General features: G+C 39.9%; 5 protein-coding genes and 2 long non-coding RNA genes across 7 annotated transcripts; 2 read left to right on the top strand and 5 right to left on the bottom strand.

Moving 5' to 3' along the window:
- Positions 1-1,629: 1,629 nt before the first annotated feature.
- Positions 1,630-4,530, bottom strand: LOC130703127 (major facilitator superfamily domain-containing protein 6-A-like). The gene is made up of 10 exons (XM_057524730.2): positions 4,367-4,530; positions 4,178-4,300; positions 3,453-4,107; positions 3,272-3,362; positions 3,106-3,151; positions 2,787-3,047; positions 2,542-2,686; positions 2,287-2,438; positions 1,988-2,158; positions 1,630-1,903 (listed from the first exon to the last, which is right to left on the bottom strand). Exons 1-10 carry the CDS (start codon positions 4,476-4,478, stop codon positions 1,734-1,736), a joined length of 1,926 nt encoding a protein of 641 aa, XP_057380713.1. The 5' UTR covers positions 4,479-4,530; the 3' UTR covers positions 1,630-1,733.
- Positions 4,489-5,616, top strand: LOC130703167 (uncharacterized). Its single transcript, XR_009004561.2, has 4 exons — positions 4,489-4,624; positions 4,873-5,199; positions 5,361-5,416; positions 5,481-5,616. It is a non-coding gene; the product is annotated as an uncharacterized LOC130703167 (long non-coding RNA).
- On the bottom strand, positions 5,481-6,330 carry LOC132087962 (blastula protease 10-like). Its single transcript, XM_059495258.1, has 4 exons — positions 6,232-6,330; positions 6,034-6,163; positions 5,793-5,971; positions 5,481-5,699 (listed from the first exon to the last, which is right to left on the bottom strand). Exons 1-4 carry the CDS (start codon positions 6,271-6,273, stop codon positions 5,520-5,522), a joined length of 531 nt encoding a protein of 176 aa, XP_059351241.1. The 5' UTR covers positions 6,274-6,330; the 3' UTR covers positions 5,481-5,519.
- A 491-nt stretch (positions 6,331-6,821) lies between these two features.
- On the bottom strand, positions 6,822-7,604 carry LOC130703152 (tolloid-like protein 2). The gene is made up of 4 exons (XM_057524761.2): positions 7,548-7,604; positions 7,342-7,471; positions 7,096-7,274; positions 6,822-7,040 (listed from the first exon to the last, which is right to left on the bottom strand). The coding sequence occupies exons 1-4, from the start codon at positions 7,587-7,589 to the stop codon at positions 6,858-6,860; spliced, it is 534 nt and encodes a 177-aa protein (XP_057380744.1). The 5' UTR covers positions 7,590-7,604; the 3' UTR covers positions 6,822-6,857.
- A 720-nt stretch (positions 7,605-8,324) lies between these two features.
- LOC130702806 (tolloid-like protein 1) lies at positions 8,325-9,212 on the bottom strand. Its single transcript, XM_057524419.2, has 4 exons — positions 9,090-9,212; positions 8,869-8,983; positions 8,629-8,807; positions 8,325-8,564 (listed from the first exon to the last, which is right to left on the bottom strand). The coding sequence occupies exons 1-4, from the start codon at positions 9,129-9,131 to the stop codon at positions 8,331-8,333; spliced, it is 570 nt and encodes a 189-aa protein (XP_057380402.1). The 5' UTR covers positions 9,132-9,212; the 3' UTR covers positions 8,325-8,330.
- LOC132087974 (uncharacterized) lies at positions 8,874-9,992 on the top strand. The gene is made up of 4 exons (XR_009421006.1): positions 8,874-8,993; positions 9,058-9,332; positions 9,392-9,593; positions 9,870-9,992. It is a non-coding gene; the product is annotated as an uncharacterized LOC132087974 (long non-coding RNA).
- Positions 9,914-12,432, bottom strand: LOC130703143 (zinc finger protein 664-like). Its single transcript, XM_057524747.2, has 4 exons — positions 11,779-12,432; positions 11,362-11,712; positions 10,933-11,292; positions 9,914-10,859 (listed from the first exon to the last, which is right to left on the bottom strand). The coding sequence occupies exons 1-3, from the start codon at positions 12,364-12,366 to the stop codon at positions 11,125-11,127; spliced, it is 1,107 nt and encodes a 368-aa protein (XP_057380730.1). The 5' UTR covers positions 12,367-12,432; the 3' UTR covers positions 9,914-10,859; positions 10,933-11,124.
- Between the last annotated feature and the right edge of the window lie 1,958 nt (positions 12,433-14,390).

Below are 14,390 nucleotides of genomic sequence, written 5' to 3'. Positions count from 1 at the left end.
TGGCTATTGCATATCGATAGTTTTTCATCAAATATTTTGTTTGATGAAAGATTATTTTCTTTTTGAATTTCCAATAATTCTAATGTTTCTTGTTTTCGTTTTGACTTTTGATCAAATTAGCATTTAATATGCCATTTTCTTCTTTATAATGGACGATCTCAGTGGTACAAATTAACAACTTTTCATTTGACAAGCTGTTGCTTTGCAATTCATCGTCCAGTAACGCCAACGTTTTCGCTTGTTCAGATTGTAATGTGGTCAAGTTCGTTTCTAGTATTTGACATTGTTCCATCACTAGGAAACTCTTATTATTGCACAATTGAATTTTTTCTTCACACGTTGCATTTGATGAAAGCTGATTTTGCTTTTCAGTTTCCAACAATTCAAGTGATTTGGTTTGCAATTCAAGATTTTTCGTCCAGTTTGCTTTAAAATGTTAATTTCTTCTTTTAACAGAGAGCTCTCGCTGTTGCACATAAGTAATTGATGATTAAGTGTCGCGTTGTTTTCAGACAATTTTTTTTTTTGCTCAGCTTCTCTTAGAATCTCCTGGTCATTTACGTGATTCTGACAATGAGTTAAATTGTCTCGTATATTTTGAACTTCTTCCTTAAACTGGTTTATGACCGTAAGTGCATAATTTCTCTCTTCTTCTCGTTCCCTTTCTTGCAACATAAATTTGAAGAACAATGTTGTGTAAGCCCGTAGAAGGTATTCTTTATCATTTTCGTAATTGATAGAAAGGGCTTTCGAATTTTGGCATGGAATGTATCCGTAGCTAATGCACGAAAATCCTTCGTGTACATTAAGATTTAGGTTTTCAATCAATTCTTCTGATCTATTCCTCTTGATTTTCCAACGTGACAGTGAAAGATTTCTCCATGTTTCTACATGAAACGTGGCGAAAAGAAATGCAACGCGCATTTTCGATCGTCAAAAGTTTAATTTGATTAACTGAAGAAGTATCTAAATGCGTGTCATTTTGCATTTTAACTGTTATAACTGATAACAGAATTAACGTCAATGGCGTTACAATTTGTGGTTTCATTTGGCAATTGTTTCTCATAACTCTTTGACTTGTATCTAAAGCAGACGACAAAGCAAATCTCAAGCTAAACCCGTACAACCTTTTCTGTGAACTGAGCACTGAAATTTTTTTAAAGCGATGTAAATTTCTAAAAAAAAATTTATTTCACGTACGCATTGATCTTACCTTTTTGAAAAATGTGCTACTTCAACTGTGTATATAGTTTTTTATTTAACTGATTCAAATATTATTTAGGTCCTGATCAACACAAATGAAAACTGGGAATGGCTTATGTTTCCAAAATTCAAGTGGACACCGAAATTTGAGCTGGACGGATAGAGAAATCGAGCACGTGTTTTGGAGTAACCTATAAGCTAATGCAATTGTAGTTATTCAGCTATCAAAAATCAGTTTCTTCACAGGCGTAAGTCTCAAATATAGTTATGATGTAATATTTTGCAAATGTGTCTTAACGCTTGATTTGTTCATGCATTTTTTTTCATTTTATTCACTAGGTTATTCCTCAGATATCATTTCTCTACTTGTCAAGGAACAATGACGAATAACTAACAACCATTTAAGAAATACCTCAGCTAGGTATATGCAATCAACACACTATATTACATAATATGTATATAGATACAGCAGAGCCTATTTGTTTTTCAGTTGTCCTCTCACACACTATCCAAGAGCAATAAAACTGATCTCAGAAAGCACTTAGGCGACGTCCTTTGAGGCCATCAGGTTCAAACAGATAATCCATCTTTTGATCATCGTTTGTATCGTCGTCGTCCACCGGATCATCTTTCTCATTCGTCTCTACATCCAAGTTCATTTTCATCGGCACAGCTTCCTCAGAAATCACGATTGAAGGTCCTACAGACAAATGTTAATGAGATTTAATGCGATCAGTATTAATTGATGTCATTAAACTAATAATGATTGATCTAATCAGGTTACTAATGGATTTTCGGCGTAGCCGCTTTTTCTCGAGGCCGGCGAGGTAGAAACGGTGAAGTAGGAAATATACCAAACCGCAAACTCCGGCGCCAGCACCGAGAATGCGAAAAGTCGTACGTGTCCCGAATTTAGACATCATGATGCCACCGACACAGCTGCCAACTCCGCGACCTGTTTCAATAGATTAACATCATGATCGTGGACAAAGTAAATTTAAGTCATCACGATCCAAATTCATCTGGCCGTTTATGGTTGGCCTGCTGTCTACGGTGAATGAATAAAGAAAGCAAGTTGTGTACCAAAGGAATAATGGAAGGATCCAACAGCCCCATTTAATGTCGCCAATAGTCCAGGAGGTGCAGCTGCGGCGCAATAAATCGAACTGGCAACAGCCATCATGTGGACAGTGACAGCTTCCAATGCTTCGAAAGGAAGACTTAACCACGGATCCCTGTGAGATTTAACATTATATTAATCAGTTTTTAAATAATTAATTTTGATCTTTTGTTGTTTAAGCTTATAATAGACAAGCATTTAACTCGAATTAAACTTACCAAATGAAAGAGTAGCCAAAAAAACGGATGCAGTAGGCGAAGAAGGCGAGCACGATCACGTTTACGGATCCAATCTTGCGCACGATGACATCAGAGACGTACAGGAAAGGAATACCGATGATGCTAGCGAATGTGATGGTCATTCCTATGTTGTTGTAACAACGAGGACAAAGCGAATTAGTAATTCTATTTAATGCCAAAAATTCTTTACTTTACGATATAGTTTTAAAATTCAATTGTAATACCGAGAAGATAGCTACTGGCGTTCAGCTCGGTGAGGTAGACGAAGAGAAACGATTCCAGGAAGCCCCAACAGGTACCGAGTAGCAGCATCATAATCATAAAGATGTCGACATCGACGAGTCGGATGAGTTTCGATATGCTTTTCATCAGCTTGGTGGCCTCGGTGTGTTCCTCGACGCCGACATCGAGTTGGCTCATCAATATCATCACCACGACGAACATGCCGTCAGCCAAGTAGAAGGTAATCGAGTAGTCGGGATAACCTACGACATTTTGTTCAATTATTATTTTGCTTTAATTTATGTCTTCCGAAATATTTACCTTTGCCAATGACGGTCCAGTCGAGTATTATTCCAGCGAGAACGGCCTGAACGGAAACATATGATTTTTCAAGTATATAATTTATGACAGATTTAATCGCTGCGCAAAGAAAATATGGAACTCATTTGCAGAATTGTGTAGATGCAACTAATGTAATTATATGTACAAAAATTGCTTGTCCAATGACGCCAAACAGTCGCTGTTTCCCCAGATCGCCGTGATGTTTCTTGACCATTTTTATTGCAGTTGCGTCCAACCTTTAAGGGAGTACATTTTAAAATATTATTCATCATTTTATAGAAATTGACGATGAAATTAATTTCTGTTTTGATAGACGTAGGACTCACATGGAAAAGGAGGTGGCAAGAGAACCGGATGCGATAATCCTCAGAATAAAGTACAACCAAAATCCGCGGTTATGTTTGACTCGTTCAATCTCTTTCTGTTGTTGCTGCTCTTCGACAGACAAGCCGTTGGTGGTGGAGCCGTTGTTCAAATCAGATAACATGGGCGAAGCCATAGCTGGACAGCGGATGGGACAGTTGCAAAGGAGCGTTGCTGAGTTGCGCGTCTGATCCGTTTGAGCGCTAACGATTTGCGCTGTGCAATTTCCTTGCAAATGAGTCGGTGGCACAACTTCGAGGAGAGCGTCCATTTCCAGCATGGACGTCGATCCGATTGCGATTTGAGTGCAGCTACCGTCTGCCAGACATAGTTGCATTCGCACCGGTACCTGGCAATCCACGGGTTGGCACTCGGACGGTGTCCAGTCGACCGTCCACATTTCCCGATTGGCGTCGCACGTGAAATTCTCGAAACGCAGGACTGCTCCCAATCGTGTGCAATAAATCTCGGCCGGTGTTTCAAAGTCCATTCCGGCCGTTGGAGCATCGGATGACAAACGGGCGTCGATGTGCAGCAAAGACGTGTGGAACACAGCGACGGAAGCTACGATAACGATCAGGATGAGCTTGTAACTGTGAAACCTGTCAGCCAACATGCCTGTCATTCATCGAGAGGACAATTAATAATTATTGATTTAATTAATGTACTATTTAATTAAGGGTTAAACCAGCTATTGGAGGCATGATGGAAGTGACGAAGGGAAGGACCGAGTAGATGATGGCGATCTCTTCAATGTTGAGACCCACCTGGATCATCTGCAACGTCATGTAGGGCAAGTATAGCGACACAGCTAAACGATGCCTCATTAAATAATTGTTTATTTACATGCAGATTTTAGGAATTTTGAATATATTACCGCCATAGTAGAGAAGCATGGTTAACTTGAGTGGAACCAGCTGCTTGTTGATGGCAACGGCCTGTTTGAATCTATTCCCCCATCCGGCGGCATCGTCAGGCTTACCATCCATTGAATTCTAGCTGACAAATAAAGCTGATGGATGTTCTCGCGAAGGATCAGTGTATAGATGGAATGAAAAGGTTTTTCCTCTCGATACAAACTCGAAAGGTGGATGCGACAACGTACTCCCGATCGAAGTAGCCAAAAAAGACTGAGGTAAGGCTTAAGATACAGTGCCTGTTTTTGTTCTGTCCGTGGACCATTCTGATTCAATTGTCGATTGAATCATTCATCGATCAATTGTATAGCAATGTTTGTCCGAAATCCTGCCTTCCACGAACGGACCCATGTAGCCCGTATTCCTTTGCGATGAGGCTTCCATAGTAACACAGCTAGGCCATGTTTACGCTGCCTACTGCATAATTTCGTATCGTTTCTAATTTTCCGTTGTTCTATTGGGGTAGGTGAACGATAAATAGGCAGTGTGTGTGTGCTCGAGAATTAATGACGTCGCGTGGAGCAAAGTACTGGAGCTTCAGTATTAATTCATACGGGTTTGCTTCGATATGATTTCGAGTTACTGCTTCACCTATTGTTCGAAAAATTGTTCCATTATTTAACTCTGTGTGTTGATCATTTTTTTTTTCTAAATTCGCTTTGTCTGCAATTGAGCTGTCTTCTGTTTCACCAGGTTTCACCATCGTGCCAAGGTTTACATAACTGCGCACTATGTGCAGCACGATTTAGCGCCATGCATTCTGAAATTCGATTTCCTGATTCCAATAAGGGAGGTACTGCTTTTGTTACATTTAATGCAATTTGTAAATCAGGTAATCGAATTCAATTGTAGAACCATAATTATTGATAGTCATATTTCATTCCGCGTTACAAAAAAAAAAAAAAAAAAAAAAAATAGTATGCTAATTTTAACCAATTTGAATCTTGTCTCTAGTTTCAGGGTTACCTGAGGTTCGTTCAGCCGCAAAGAAGGCTGAAAAAAATTGACGAGTAAAAAATTTTAATAACAAGTTTATTTTTAATTTAATTGTTTTCTTTATACATTGTTTTCCAGACGGACGTCGTTTTTCTCAGTAGCGCGCAGGCTTCAAATTTACATAAAGGTATAGGTTGCCTGCCACCGCGTAGCAGGCCCTGGTGGATCAAGTCTCGTTGTGTTATTAACATGTGAAGTGAACTTGATTGTCATCTGATTGGAGGGAGATGTCACGGTCGTTGGTGTCTCGCTTCCATTTAAACTTGATTGAATTAAATTGGCCGATTCATCGAATACCTGCAAAAAAATGCATCACATAATTCCCCCACAGGTAATAGAAAATTATGTAAACTATTCAAACTATGAGTATTAGAAGAAATGATCACTTACGGTGATAAAGTCGCAGCAATCATCCACTTTAAATTCTGTAAATGTTAATTTAATTTTCATTTCGTAAGGTGCGTTAATTGTAAATAGACAATTCAAATTCGAAGCGTATGGCTCTGGAAAATGTGGAGATTCTATCATACCGCCATCGTCCGTTACGTTTTTGCAGGCCCCACAGTTAACTTTTAATTGTAAATAAATTCCGGTAATTGCATTTAATAATTATTAACAGATTAATATGTACCTCCTGTTACATTGCAGGGGATGATGGGGACATCCATTTTTGCCAATATAGCGTCCAGTTTGAGTTCCGCTCTTTGCTTTTCGGATTGGATTGCCAGCAACGGAAAAGAAATCAAATGGAAAAATAGCAACTGCGCAATGGAAACAAAAATTGATTTAGAATAATTATTTTGAAGAAGAAGAAGAAGAAACTTGAAACCTGAAAAACGATGATGTATATGAACACGGTGGTGACGATCATCTCCTTTGGATGGTGTGTAGACGAATGACAGACTTGAGCGCATGTACAAATTAGGTCACTGCCACACGGGGGCCAAAGTGCTGCAAGCAACAATCCTCCAGCTGCCTTGCTCAGCAAAAATTCACGGCAAGTTATTCGTGTTTTACATTCAAGAGATTTTATTCTTTCGAACAATTAAAACGCATCGTTTATTGCGGTATGCGTATTGACGTACTTTAAATGATTTTAAATCATCGCTTATCAAGGAATAATCTTGAATTAGGGTTCAATGTCCAGCGCAACGGGACTTGGGAGATTTCCATCAGACGTTTTAGACTCGTAGCTTCAGGGCGTTACAGAAAACCCCAACCTGCCCAGCTTGCTACTTGGAGAATCTGGAATGTCATTTAAAATTTCAGACAAGTATTTCCTGAAAAAACAAACATTTTAAGTCAAACTTCTTGTATTTTCCAAACAAACTTAAATTAAAACACATTTTTCTTTCAAAAGGAGATTCGTTCCATGACAATGAAAGGTGCACGCATTTACTTGGGTAGGAAGTTGCACTATTTTTACAAATTCTTTAATTTTTTCACTAGGAATTATCAAACGAAGGTGTAGATGGCTTGCCATCGTGCAGGCTCTGCATCCTTTGTTGCGTTAATCAAGGCGTGATCAACACTCGTGGTGAATTTGATGGCCATCCGGTTCGATGGTGACATCACTGGAGGTGGAATATCTTGGCCGTTCATCGCGATTTGAAGTGGATTGGCCAAACCGTCAAACACCTGCGAGACACATGTTCAGATCACAATAACACGCGAATTGAATGAGGTTATTTACTGTTATGAAATCACAGCATTTGTTCACGAGAAACTCTGTGAACGTTAATCGAATTTTCATTCCCAGTGGGGCCTTCAGCGTGTATAGGCAATTCAAATTTGGATCGTATTCGTCCGGGAAATTTGGAGATACGATAACGCCGCCATCGTCCGTTATCGTTCGACACTCGCCACAACCAGCTGTTGGACACAAAAAACAATCTTCAAAGATGGCGCACAACACTTTCGTAGAAGGTAAAAACAATACCTGTAATGTTACAAGCTCGATCGACAATGACCTTGTCGATCTTTGCCATCAATTGATCGAATTCCGTCTTGGTGGAAATGCCATTGGTGACGGCCAGTATTGGGAACGATGCCAACATGAACGCGATAAACTTAATTGAATTTTGGGAAAATTTAGAAGAAATGTTAGTTCGTCAAGTTTAAAATTTGGTTGTAGTACAGCCTTACCTGTATGGAGATTATTGTTAAGAACAACGTGAGCAATAACATCTTTGTTTTGTAGTACGCAGACGAGTGATTCCCGAGGAACTATGCAAAGTAGGTCATTGTCGCGCCATCAAGTGCCTCCTACTGCCCACCAGTGAGATGGGATTCCTCGCCGTCCACCGAAACAAAAGGAAGAGTGGCCCGTTGCGCGTGCATCACCTCAATGTACAGGTAGGCGGGTATTAGAGCCCTACCCTCTTTATTTTAGCTTTTTTTTCTTAAAATTTTTTTTTTAAACACACACGCAAATTTATTTTTAGAAAACAAATTGGAGCTAAATTAGAAGGGATTCTGTTTCTGTTTGCATGCTAGCATTGAATTCAAAGAGGTGGTGGGGAGAGGCAAAAACCTTGCATAGCTTCAAGGCATAACAGTATCTGCAACGGGTCAATGAATCACGTTGCTCGTGATTCAGGGAAGCGAGTCGTGAGTACCGGTCTTGCCGAGATGCATGTCATTAAGCAATATCTATAGCGTTAGCCTTTTGTGCTGGATGTACTTTTTTTTTTTTCCAAACGAAAAAGAGTTTATTGACGTCATGGTGATTGCAATCTGTGGGCTTTGATACAAACAAATTGCCTTTATTGCGAATGCTGCGAAATAATTCAAAAGAATTTATTTCTACAGAATGGACTAGGCGCCACATATGTTTATTGTGTATGTTAAGGATCAAGTCTCACATCACGCCGTGTTTTATGTACATAGTAGCTGCAACGTGAAATTTTTAGTTTAAAAATAAAAAGGCTATAGTTTTGCGAGTGTTGCATTTTCTAACGGGACTGTGATGCGGCTTTCTATCGCTAGGAACTTGTATTTCGCTTGCCATCGTCCGGGACTTAAATTGGCGGGCAGTATCATCGTGTTGTCGCCATTCGTAGTGAATTTAATCGTCATTTTATTGGCTGTGGATGTTATGGCTTCAGGAATATCGTAGCCGTTGAGGGCGATTTTGAGCGGGTCACTTTCACCGTCAAACACCTGATGGATTTTCGAACGTGAAAACAGCAATTGAATTGTAAGTGGGGAAAAGTTTGTCACTTACGGTGATGAAATCACAGCAATTTTCCACAATAAATTCGGTAAAAGTTAATTCGATCATCGTGTCCGTTGGTGACTCGATTTTGTACACACAATTCAAATCGGAGCTGTACTCGTTCGGAAAATTCGGCGGTTCAATGGTACCGCCCTCTTTCGTCATGTCCTTGCACACCCCGCAATTATCTTAAAAAAAATAGTTTTAAATATTAGTCATTTGCATATGTTTTATTTATATAATTGGTACCATCAACAGTACAGGAACCAATGGACGAACCGAGGGCATTGCTTTTACTCAATCTGGATGTCAGCGACTCGTACACGACGATGGTCGGGAAGAAAAAGAAGAGGAAAACAAACAGCTACAACGAGGTATTTAAATATTAGATTTCTATAAGTCGTAACTGCAATGAATTTATTAATTGTTTTACTCTAGACGTTGGTGGAAAATAAAAATTGGCAACTTACCTCAAGAACGAGGGTGGCTTGGAAGAGCGCAAACAGAATCATCTTGTTTGAAGGCACGCCAGCAAATGATCACGAGGATGCATTCGAACTAGGTCATTGCCGGCCCAACAGGTTTCGCGCGCTTGTGCTGATGAACGCTGCGTGTTTTGTTACACCGCTGTGAAAGACAAGTAACAATGCCACTTGTACCTTTCTTTAAGTCATCAAGAGATAGAACGACCATCTCCCTCGTGCAATGTGCAGGTATATCAGAAATTTAAATAAACAAATTGTTTCTCGTGTTCAAAATTTCCTACATGCAGGTCACATCATAACTCTTATCATCGTAAGAAGAAATAACGGTATTTGGAGCCTAACGGTCAATGACTTGCCCTATGTTCTAGAGAAATCTTTTACATCTAGTTGAAACATGTCTACAGTGCTGCCTCTTTTTATGACTAGGCGCGACATTCAAACCATCCGAGGCCTTATTCATTAGGCCGTGGAGGCTCATTGGCTAATTACGTAAGCAACAGGTTTTTTTTATTGGATCTCATAAAAAGCAATGGGATGTAATTAGCAGTGGTAGTAAAAACGTACACCACAAAGGAATTTAAATTACACCGCATCAAGGTGAACAAACAGTTTAACGTTGATTATAAAAATATCTTGGAACACCCGGAGAGCTTTGTTTCCATAGACCGCCTTTCGCTAATGTTCAATGTAAATCTAAGCAAGTTTGTTGAATTTTAATTCTGCATCATTGTTACACGTGTGAACTAATGTTTTTCTTCATAATAGATCCATCGGATGGAACACGGCGAAAAGTAATCGAGAACAAGGAATAAAATTTAAGAATTGTATTTGAACGATTGCAGCAATGTCAAATGGACACAACATACGACAAATGGAGAATTCATTGAATTTTGCGTTGGCAAACGAAACGGTAGAAGCTCTCCGGCATCCAGTCATTCCTCTTCACGTGTTGCCAACATCCATTCTGGGTTTTGGTAGTGTTACTACTTTCCGGCTGATTCTCCATGATGTAATCTTTCACAATGTGCCTCTCTTGCCAAAACCTTTCAGGGAAGCCGAAGGCGTTGACCAGTCCTTCTCCTCGCACTGCGCATTCGCGTATAGTACTCAACTCTGCCGTTGGTTCCGGCCATAAAACAGTGACGTTGGGCTTTCCTTGAACTCGTCTGGCCATGACGATCCCCGAAGTCCATAATTGGAAGGCAGGGTAATCTGTTGCGCTCCAGAAATTCAATGACGCGTACATGTCAAACGCATCCTCTTGCTCTTGGCTGTTGAAGTGAAGGAGCGAGGCTTTCTCTCGTGATAGACACACCTGTTCTGCCTTGATGTATGGCAATCGCTCGTTGAAAAATTCGTGTCGATAGCCGGGCCAAATGCCGTGATTTACTGATCGGAATGGAATCGGATCGACTTCGATGGCTGCCCTTCTTTGCACCTCCTTGTACGTGCTTATGATGCTGATGGCCACAATGCTAGCAATGCTGACGCAGAGCACGAATAATCCGAATCCGATGCACAGGTCTTTGAAGCATGCCGTCGAGTCTTCATTGTCCTCAACATCTGCATTGATGCTGTGCGGATCTACGTCATCAGAATCCATATCGTTTCATCGCCAAGGGCAAGCATGATTGAACTTGTACAACGGAATATTACAGGTAATGTCGAGAAACCAATTTGCATGCCTTTTTTGTCACATGTCCAGCTTTCAATTTCAATCAGTCGTTAATTTCGTATTGCACCACCCAAATTCATCTATTAAAAAATAATGTTCATGAATTTTCAAGATAACAATTTGAGACATTTTTTAGTTATCGTAATTACAAACCTTGGCGACTGTACTAAAGGCCGATGCAACTATGAACTCCATTTGGTGATGCTGATAAATACTTTGAGTATACTTCTATTGTTAATTAGATGTTTGTACAACAACCGTGTTGCATTGTCGGCATTAGGCAGCGGGGCAGGGTTCACCGATAACGTGTACCTCCAATAATGTGATGAGAGCAACAGCAATGAATCATTTGCTACCAACTGTATGAGCATCTTCAGGTTTCTGATTTCCATCTGCGTGTACAGAAGTTGTGTGCAAACTGAGCTGCTCTTTCCGAATTGTACGAAAACTGCAAAATTGGCAGGAAAAAACGAGCTCGTCGCTCAAACCAGGATGTTTGTTCTTTAGATGCACCTTAAATCCCAAACAAAAATACTCGTAAGCTAAAAAAATATCTCGTGCTAAAATTGAAGAGATTATTACTTTGTACGTTGATGACTGAATGGAAGCGTAATGACAATGTGGGCACTTGTATCTTTTCTCGCCCGTGTGCTTCATACGGTGCCGTCGAAGTGAGTTGTGATCGGCCGTCTGATAATCACAGCTTTCGCAGGCGAAAGGTTTTTCTTTGGTATGCTGTCGAAGGTGGATTCGTAAATTTGATTGTGATGTAGTGTTGTAGCCGCAGTAGCTACAGAGGTGAGTGCGCATTTTCAGATGGACAGCGTTACGATGGGCACGTAACAGCCGGGCACTACTTAATATCTTGCCGCAGTCAGGGCATTTGTTCTTTAACTGTTGTTCTTTCGATCCTTTGTTAAGTGAATGTAATTCCTGCAAACGTCAGAAAAACAAACTTGTGAACAACCTTCAAGTGTATATTTCAAAACCACTACTTACTTTGTGGTTTCTAAGCTGCTTCATGTTTTTGAAACCTTTGCCACATTCATCACACAGACAATTTCGTTGATCACTATGAGTCTTGATGTGAAACTTGAGCAATTCTTTCTTTCCTGTTCTGTAGTCACACAAATGACAGCTGAGCAATTCGAGATTGAGCAAGTGACTCTTCCACAAATGCATGGCCATTGCTTTCCAAGATGATTTTATTTCGTTACATTCTGGACATCTGAAACCACTCTCATCGTGACATTTCGAATGATAATGGGCATTGTGCTCAAGTTCACAACGAACTCCACATTTTTCTATGGTGCAGGTAAAGCCTTGAACTGAAGTGCTAACAGGCATGATATCCTGATGAAACATTTGACTGTCATTAATCTGGTTAGGTTCTTTATCACAGTCATTAAGCAAAAAATCTGAAGACTCTATAGTTGCATTTGCATTCTCAGCTTCTGGAACCACAACTTGATGATCTTTTTTAAAATGTTCAGACACTTCACTTTTAACACGACTGACGAATTCGCATTCAGGACACTTGAAACAAAAAACTTGCTCAAATTCTATCATGCTGTCAAAAATTTCCATTTCTTTCCTTTGACATTTACATTTGCAAACTACGTTTCGTTCCTCAATTTCTCCATTAACATTCTGCCTTCATAACAAATCGACATCCTAGTTACGGTTATCTCAGTAGATGGTGCTATGGCAGAAAACATTTGGGGGAGGGATTACTACTGGGGATAATTTTGTATGACAAAATAAATTGCCTAAATTTTCACATGGACTACCCAACCCAACAATTAAACCAAAATTTAACGTCGATTTCGAATATAAGATTAGTTTTTTCAATTATTGTGTTAATTTTATAAAAATTAGGCTTGCAAAAATTGTTTTTGAAATGCACCGAGTATTTGACACAATGCTAGCGCGCCAGTACGCTACAGCGCTAGCGCCATGTAGCAGAAAAATTCGGCGAGTGTATGTAGAGAAAACGATTAACTTAATGAAAAAAATAGCAATTTTCCCGCAATCAGCATTCAATTTTTAGTATATCCTGCGATATTCAACCAATTCCGATGAGTGTCAGTTTTTGTAGAAAAAAAATTTAAGCCCGACTACATAAGCACGACTAAATAAGCCCGAGTTTTCGCTCGAGCGTATATTGAGAATAGCTAGAAATCGGATCGCAAGATGGCGATAGCAGTAAAACAGGAAAACAAGGCCTTTTTTTTTTGGTAAAACGGTTTGCCATATATAACAGCAAAACAATAAAAAAATATTGTCATTCTAGATTAGTAGGTTAGAGCGTAGGGCACTTAATGCGGTGGTCACGAGTTCGATACCCTTTAAATATTATATTTTTTTTAATATTATATTTTCATTAATTCGGAATAAAATTGAAAAAATTGAACGAAACCGTCGTCTGCTATGTCTGCAATGGCGGACTGGAAGTAACAAGAACCTTTTCTTCGCTGATTTTGTGTTTTATCGTGTTTTTCGTGCGTTTACAGCATCAAGTAAGTTAACAATGACCATAACTATAAGGCAGGCATTTTATTTTAGCATAATAAGTAGAAATAGTTAGATGACATTGTGTGAACAAGTCATCTTAAAGTTGGACTTGGATTGCGACCAAGAAAAATGCTCATGTTCTTTATGAAATTTAATCTTTAGTTTTAATTTTACTTTAATGTCAAATTATTCCTCGGCAGAGCATAGAAAACAAAAATTAATTATTTGAATTTTACCATGGGAGCATTGCTTTCAAATAAGTCCATCCCAATGTCAATGTCAAATGACTCGAAAAGATGTAGTGTGCTGTTTTCAAACCCAAGCTCACTGGGTGTTCTCTTATTATTCTAGATATCTGATAGTTGCAGATTTACATTGAGAAGGATTATGGAATTAGTAATAGTTTTCATCTTTGAGTTCCGCATACAACTTATCTTTAGTAGATTTTCTCTCTTGACTTTCAGAATCTTTACTCAATGAAAAAAGCTCAATAACACAATAGGTCATTAAATGTTACTGTTACAAGTAGGATGCCAATGGAAAACTGTTTGATTACCGTGTAGTGTATTTCTTTTCCTTTTACAAATTTTATTTGTTTTTCTGTTTTTTCTAAGAGTTTCTCAGTGAAGGTGACCATGATTATGCTATTGTTCTTACGTCTAATTTCTTTTCTTTTTTAATACAGATTGATATTGAAAAAGAAATGAATCCTGTCCCGCACCCCATTTTCTCCTCGCCGTCTTCGCCATCGCCTCGCCGTCTTCGTCATCGCCTCGCCGTCTTCGTCATCGCCTCGCCGTCTTCGCCATCGCCTCGCCGTCTTCGCCATCGCCTCGCCGTCTTCGCCATCGCCTCGCCGTCTTCGCCATCGCCTCGCCGCCTTCGCCTCGCCTCGCTGTCTTCGCCTTGCCGTCTTCGCCTCGCTGTCTTCGCCTTGCCGTCTTCGCCTCGCCATCGCCTCGCCGCCTTCGCCTCGCCGCCTTCGCCTCGCCGCCTTCGCCTCGCCATCGCCTCGCCGCCTTCGCCTCGCTGTCTTCGCGTTGCCGTCTTTGTCTTGCCATCATCGAGCTAATCGTCTCTGGTCGCCCTCGTCTTCG

Source organism: Daphnia carinata, chromosome 5 (genome assembly GCF_022539665.2).
Source record: "Daphnia carinata strain CSIRO-1 chromosome 5, CSIRO_AGI_Dcar_HiC_V3, whole genome shotgun sequence".
Lineage (NCBI taxonomy): Eukaryota > Metazoa > Arthropoda > Branchiopoda > Diplostraca > Daphniidae > Daphnia > Daphnia carinata.
Note: the sequence above shows the minus strand (reverse complement) of the source record. Positions and strands in the feature narration are given on the sequence as shown.

Bases quoted from the DNA above. Each gene is read 5' to 3' on its own strand.
- LOC130703127 (XM_057524730.2), bottom strand. From the start codon at position 4,478: ATGGATGGTAAGCCTGACGATGCCGCCGGATGGGGGAATAGATTCAAA. The intron at 4,108-4,177 runs GTTTAACCCTTA...GATGAATGACAG, and splicing joins CATCATGCCTCCAATAGCTG to GCATGTTGGCTGACAGGTTT. The intron at 2,439-2,541 runs GTAAGTTTAATT...TAAATCTCACAG, and splicing joins TTTGGCTACTCTTTCATTTG to GGATCCGTGGTTAAGTCTTC.
- LOC132087962 (XM_059495258.1), bottom strand. From the start codon at position 6,273: ATGATCGTCACCACCGTGTTCATATACATCATCGTTTTTCAG. The intron at 6,164-6,231 runs GTTTCAAGTTTC...TCCATTGCGCAG, and splicing joins TATACATCATCGTTTTTCAG to TTGCTATTTTTCCATTTGAT. The intron at 5,972-6,033 runs GTACATATTAAT...TACAATTAAAAG, and splicing joins CCCCTGCAATGTAACAGGAG to TTAACTGTGGGGCCTGCAAA.
- LOC130703152 (XM_057524761.2), bottom strand. From the start codon at position 7,589: ATGTTATTGCTCACGTTGTTCTTAACAATAATCTCCATACAG. The intron at 7,275-7,341 runs GTATTGTTTTTA...TGTGTCCAACAG, and splicing joins TCGAGCTTGTAACATTACAG to CTGGTTGTGGCGAGTGTCGA. The intron at 7,041-7,095 runs GTAAATAACCTC...TGTGTCTCGCAG, and splicing joins AATGCTGTGATTTCATAACA to GTGTTTGACGGTTTGGCCAA.
- LOC130702806 (XM_057524419.2), bottom strand. From the start codon at position 9,131: ATGATTCTGTTTGCGCTCTTCCAAGCCACCCTCGTTCTTGAG. The intron at 8,808-8,868 runs GTACCAATTATA...ATTTTTTTTAAG, and splicing joins TGGTTCCTGTACTGTTGATG to ATAATTGCGGGGTGTGCAAG. The intron at 8,565-8,628 runs GTAAGTGACAAA...AAAATCCATCAG, and splicing joins ATTGCTGTGATTTCATCACC to GTGTTTGACGGTGAAAGTGA.
- LOC130703143 (XM_057524747.2), bottom strand. From the start codon at position 12,366: ATGGAAATTTTTGACAGCATGATAGAATTTGAGCAAGTTTTTTGTTTC. The intron at 11,713-11,778 runs GTAAGTAGTGGT...TGACGTTTGCAG, and splicing joins AGCAGCTTAGAAACCACAAA to GAATTACATTCACTTAACAA. The intron at 11,293-11,361 runs GTAATAATCTCT...TTGGGATTTAAG, and splicing joins TTCAGTCATCAACGTACAAA to GTGCATCTAAAGAACAAACA.